Below are 6,261 nucleotides of genomic sequence, written 5' to 3'. Positions count from 1 at the left end.
ATGGTTAACTGATCAATTAAAAAAAAGTCTAATATATTGATTAAAAATACGATACAGATTTACCAAAACGATTTTACTAATAGTAATATATTTTTCGAGTTACACAATTTTATTAATTATTTTTACACCAAAAATTAAACAAAAAAATTGAAGTATCGGAGTGGTCATTTCACATGGCAAATGATGGATGACCCGGCCTTCGGCCTGGGTTCGAATCCCGATGCCGCCTGGATTTTACCGTTTGTTTCCAGACTCGTTCTGGTTAACTTGATTGTCGTGCCTTCGGGTGGGTTGGGGCTGTCGGGTTTTATCAGGAACGCCCAAGCCAAACTCGGATGCCAGCGTGGATCCGGCTAAGACAACATAGTCTGGCCTGAGTGGGATGGTGGGGCTCCTTTCGTAGGAGTTGTAATTACTCTTAACTGAGAAAGTCACCGTTCGAAAAAAAAATAGTGAACAGATTTACGTTTAATAAAAGGTGATGATTTCATTAATTAAACTTAGTTTTCATTAATTGTATTATAAGTTAACCTGATCAAATAAACCAAAAATTGTGGTTGACTTGTTATAATAAACTCATTTAATGTTAGACTATAGTGCAAATGAAACTAGACTATGATGTAATAAAAAAATGGAAAATTCTCAAAATTTATTCCTTATAATTTTTGTTTCTAGAATTGTCCTTAACTTATCGAGCCACCGATGATGATGTGTTAGCAAACCAATTATAAAAAACACGTGGTCGGAATTAGTCGTCGGCGATGTGCTATCTAGGCCATTCTGTCGCCGACAGTATGTTTTCTCTAACCTATCGTGTCGTCGGGTTGCTATTTAATTATACCTAGTCGTCTCTCCATTATGTTAGTAGAAGATCACGTAGTCTTGACCTTATGTTATAGATCACGTCATTTTCTTCTTATGGTAGTAGTAGATCTACTATTAGCATAAAGCCAAGACAACGTGATCTACTACTAACATATTACGAAGATGACGTGATCTACTAATACAAAACGAAGACGACGTGATCTACTACGATATAATAATCTTTTTTTGGTGTGTGTTTGGGTGGGGGGGGGGGGGGGGGCTAGACATAATTAAAGAGCAACTTAGAGACACGATAGGTTAGGGACAACGTACGTACCATCGATAACGAGATAGCCTGGATAACATATCGCCGACGACTAATTCTGGCCACGTATCTTTATGTTATTGGTTTGTTTACATGTCGCTGGAAATATCAAACAGTTCGCCGACAACAAATTAAGTTGGAGACAATTCTAAAAACAAAATTAGAGGAACAAATATGAAATCTCTTGGGAAATTTTGAGAATTTTCTTATTAAAGAAAACCCTTCTCATTACCGTTTGAAATTTCTTTAAAAACCTTGCTCTAATCGATGAACTTCAAGATTTAATTTGGATGTCTATTAATTTTTACCACCGTGTATTAAATTAACAGCACACATAATAAGGAAGGGTGTTAATTACTGCAGAAAGGAATTAATTTTTGCATGTTTTTATGATCTAATTGATGCATGCACATATTCATGTGGTCAAGCTAGCCAGGTAGTTGTGTAGAAATTAATTGACGGTAGAATGATGCAGGTGATTTCAGATATGTCAACACTTGGCATTGTAGCATGCAAGTTTGTTGCCAGGTTTTGTCTTAACTAAAAAAAGCCAAAAGCATTTATATAAGCTGCTTAGTCAAATTGGTGATAACTACATTCATTCATTCATTTCATTCATTCACAAGGAAAGAAATTAGTGATAACAAAGTACAGATAACAATGATGCAAGATTTGTTGCCTGTGTTGTTGATGGTACTTGTACAGTTTGAGTATGCAGGCATGAACATCTTCTCCAAGCTGGCAATGGATTCCGGGATGAATCCTTACATCCACGTGGCTTATCGTCAAATCTTTGCCTCTCTTGTTATTGTTCCTTGGGCTTATTTCATTGAAAGGTATATATTTCCAGCTTTTATTATTAATACTCTTCTAGTCTTTCTGGATGCATAAAACACATAACAAATTTGAGGCACTTTTCATAAGAAAAATTGTTTTAGATCATGTGACTTCTATGTCATCTGTACGTATCCGTAATTATCAAGGCCGTTGACCCCTATGAATACAAAAAATATTTAGGGCCCGGGTCATGTAAAAAGAGGACTCGAGCATAAGAAAAAAAAATCATTCTGACTTTTATGAGCGTCGGTCCCTGGTATAGTTGTTTTGCGACCATACAACATACATAAGTAGTAAAGGGATGCCGTTTTACCTTTTTCTTTTATGTTTGTTAAATGTTAATGGCGAGCGTACAACATACATGTATAAAAAGGACTCGAGAATAAGAAAAAAAATATCATTCTGACTTCTGCGAGCGTCGGCCTCTGGTATAGTTGTTTTGCGACCGTACAACATACATAAGCAGTAAAGGGATGCCTTTTTACTTTTTTCTTTTAGTTTTGCTAAATGTTTTTTGCTATCGGGCTTAAATCATTCAATGAGCTTAATTTAATTAAAGACTCAAAGCGGATTTAATTATTCAAACGAGCCTAAAAGTTTTTTTCTTCAAATGTGTGTATAAAAAAATAAAATTATTTAAAAAAAAACCTTGGTCCTATGGGAACCCGTGGGCCGTGGGTAGTAACCCTACTCGCCCTCCCTATGGGCGGACCATGATAATTATAGACCACAAACCATATCGTGAACAATCTCAAAAACCGAAACTATATATAAATAATTTGTTACTTTTTTAAATTTAGGGACTCTAGAGAAGTGAGGGCCTGCCATTACTTTGTTTCACTCTCCTTAAGCTGCCTTGTTTCGCTTATTGTTTATTAATTAGAATATTTTTATCGAAACTAATCTGTAATGCTAATCAGGAAAATCCATATAAATGTGGTAAAAAAGTTATAAGTCAATAAAAATGAGATGACAAATTATGTTGCAGGGGGAGAAGACCTCCAATGACGTTGCCCATTTTCATCCAAATTTTCGTCTGCTCCTTTTTCGGGTAAGCTTACTCACCACAACTATTGTATAAATTCATTTTTATAGAAATAATTATGTGCTTGCCTGCAGATTGGCATTGAACCCGATCACATACTTTGTTGGTTTGAAGTACACGACACCAACCATTGGGTGTGCGTTATCGAATCTACTGCCAGGGATCACTTTTGTCATTGCCGTTGCAGTCAGGTAATAGTTAACTCTTAAGGTGTTGTTTAAGACTAAGGTTAAGGAAAGAGTGATTTTCTTTAATGATATAATTTGTTTGTTGGATAGACAAGAAAGTGCAAAGCTGAAGACATTAGGCGGACAAGCAAAGTTGATAGGAACATTACTTGGGGTGGGGGGTGCCATAGTATTGGCATTGTACCATGGGCCTCTCATACCAATTCGCGGATCAAAAATTCATTTAAAGATTGCTGCGGATCATGCTGGCCACACGCACGGGAACCTTCTTGGACCTTTTCTAGTCATCGTCAGTGCTTTGACATGGTCAATTTGGTTCATTATCCAAGTAAGTCAAGCAAGTCGCGCGCCTACATATCTATCAAATTGAGAAACACAAATTAACTAGCTTTATTAACAAAATTCAGGCTAGAATGGGCGACAAGTATCCTGCTCCTCAATCGATCTCAGCTATGATGTTGCTTATGGGTACCGTGCAATGCTGCCTATTTGGTGTAATCATGGAGCCACACTTAAGTGAGTGGTCATTGTTTCCGGTCATTAGGGCATTGGCTAGTGTATATGCGGTATGAACATTCTCTCTCTCAAGCTAGGTTTTATGAAGGCCCATAGCCGTTTCCAAGAATCGTTATAAATATTTGGGTTAAAGGTGAAAAAATTTTAGGCCTCAAGTAAAAGGGTTATTTATTGGGTTTAAACAATTAAATTTTTTTAGAGGGATTACTTGGTTATGATTTAGGTCGTACAAAACCTTTTTTTTTTTTTTTGATAAAAATAAAGTTAGTTGAGTAATTGGATTTAAACATTAAAAATACATATATTTTTTTCAAAAATATAAATATATTTAAAAAAAATTTCTGGCCTACCGGGTGATCGGCCAGGATCCGTCGACCACCCGACCCTCCTTCAAAGCCGGCCTTGTGAAGGCCTTTTAGGCTTATTTTTGTTTGGGGTGGAAGGTATGTTTAACTTTCTTGTTCCCTAAGCTAGTTGTTAAAGCTATAATTGTTCTCTATATATACCAACTCCATTATTAAGCCAATAAAAGAAAAACCATAAGTGCATCCCTTAGACATAGGTTGCTTTGACCGAACCAAATACATATATTATATATATGGTGTATAATTAATATGCAAGACGAAGGATGTTTGCAGGGAGTTGCGTGTTCCGGGATAGGTGTTTGCATGATGTCTTGGTGTATCAATAGAAAAGGAGCACTATTTGTTTCCGTGTTTAGCCCCTTGTTGTTGGTTATTGTTGCAGCACTGAGCTGGGCATTTCTACGTGAGAAATTATACCTTGGAACGTAAGTACAATTCGCAAAATTTATTTATCTTATCATTCAAGATTATATATAAACGTAACTAGATAATAATCAAAGTCTTTTAATGCATGTTCGTATATAGTTGAATCTAATATATATTTATTGAACAGGGTGTTAGGGTCGGTGCTTATCGTGATAGGACTCTACACTGTATTATGGGGAAAGAGCCAGGAAATTCAACCTCAACCGGAATTACAAGATGCAAAGGAAGATATTGAAATGCATTGATGATATTTATGTTTTAAGTAAAACAAGAAAATGAATAATGATTATGCAACTCCTGGCTATAAAATTACAAAGAGCAGTTGTAATTGTGTCTTGCAAGAGAGTTTAATTGCAAAAATTGCATGCTACTTTATCAACAATTTTTTTTAACAGCTAAATGATGATTATGTTGTACTTCACGGGGATTGAATCGTTGACTTTAAAATGAAGGTTTTTTCAAGATGGAAAACATATAATTATGAAAATACAAATCAAAATTATAGTTCTAGGTGAAAATCAAACAAACTTACTTTTATATAAATATTCGTTAGAAACATAAATAAAGAGATGAGTTAAAGTTTAATAAATAATTCTTAATGTTTATATAATAAGTTTTATCATTTTTTTTAATTAGAAATACTAGATACTGTTTAGATGGATCTATTTTTTATCAGTTTTAATTTTGTCAATAAAATGTTTAACAAAAGGCATAATTCCAGTGTAAAAATGTGAAAAACATCTGCATGAATCAGGATAAATTCATAGCACATATTAAATACAACAGTATATAATTGAAAATTGTTTTTATTATATTCTCTAAACACTATGATAGTAATAAAATAAATTAAGACCAGTGGTTGATATAAACGGAATGATTAAATGAAATTACACTTGTATTACTTGAAATTTGTTCTTAGAAAAGGACAAAAATGAAAAGAAAAGATTGTAACTTGAAACAAATTTCGATATTGGATTATTTTTTAAGAGAGGATGTTTTATGTCCTAGCTAATAAATTATCATGTTTTCATAGGAAAATTGAGAATCACGGACGATTACTTAATTGACGGATATGATACGTCGGTAATTATCGATGGATAAACGATGAACACTACTACATACAAAATAAAAGTAAGTGTATGTAATCAATGATCAATCAGTAATTACACACATACATAGTAACTCACGAATCCACATTTGATTGTTAGACTGAGGGTAGTGGGGGGTGAGCGGGGGGCGCGGTGATCCGGCGTGGCTGTGGCCGCGGGGTGCAAGAGAGAGAGAGAGAGAGAGAGGAGTGTGTGTATGTTGGTTTTTTTTTTTGAGAGAGAGAGGAGTGTGTGTATGTTTTGGGAGGAAGAAGCCCCGGATCGTGGTGGTGGTGTGATCTGTGGTGGTGGTGGTGGTCCGGTGATCGGTGGTGGTGGTGTGATCTGTGGTGGTGGTCCGGTGATCGATGGTGGTGGTGTGATCGATGGTGGTGGTGTGATCTGTGCGTATGTTTGTATGTTTTAGTGAAGGTGAGGAAGAAGAATATTAATACTAATATTAAAATTAATATTTAAAATAAATAAATAAATGGATCAAGCCCCGGATCACCTGGACCACTACACCCTCTGGGGCTTGGTTGAGAGGCTTGGTTGAGGGGCTTGATCCAGTGTCATATCATCGCCTACGTGTCGGGTTTTAATTGGCTCACTTGGGGCTCAACCAAGCCCCATTACCCTTAGCCTTATCTCTGTGACGTATTTTCGG

At 35.7% G+C, this 6,261-nt stretch overlaps 1 protein-coding gene across 1 annotated transcript; it reads left to right on the top strand.

Annotated features, from left to right (window-relative positions):
• The first annotated feature begins 1,789 nt into the window (after positions 1–1,789).
• On the top strand, positions 1,790–4,828 carry LOC143619325 (WAT1-related protein At1g09380-like). The gene is made up of 7 exons (XM_077091274.1): positions 1,790–1,965; positions 2,955–3,017; positions 3,086–3,202; positions 3,290–3,527; positions 3,607–3,765; positions 4,354–4,505; positions 4,634–4,828. Exons 1-7 carry the CDS (start codon positions 1,790–1,792, stop codon positions 4,749–4,751), a joined length of 1,023 nt encoding a protein of 340 aa, XP_076947389.1. The 3' UTR covers positions 4,752–4,828.
• Positions 4,829–6,261: the final 1,433 nt, after the last annotated feature.

The sequence above is a fragment of the Bidens hawaiensis genome, unplaced genomic scaffold (assembly GCF_021521415.1).
Source record: "Bidens hawaiensis isolate Kalapana, Puna unplaced genomic scaffold, B.hawaiensis_p1.1 tig00002423_1, whole genome shotgun sequence".
Classification (NCBI taxonomy): Eukaryota; Viridiplantae; Streptophyta; class Magnoliopsida; order Asterales; family Asteraceae; genus Bidens; species Bidens hawaiensis.
Note: the sequence above shows the minus strand (reverse complement) of the source record. Positions and strands in the feature narration are given on the sequence as shown.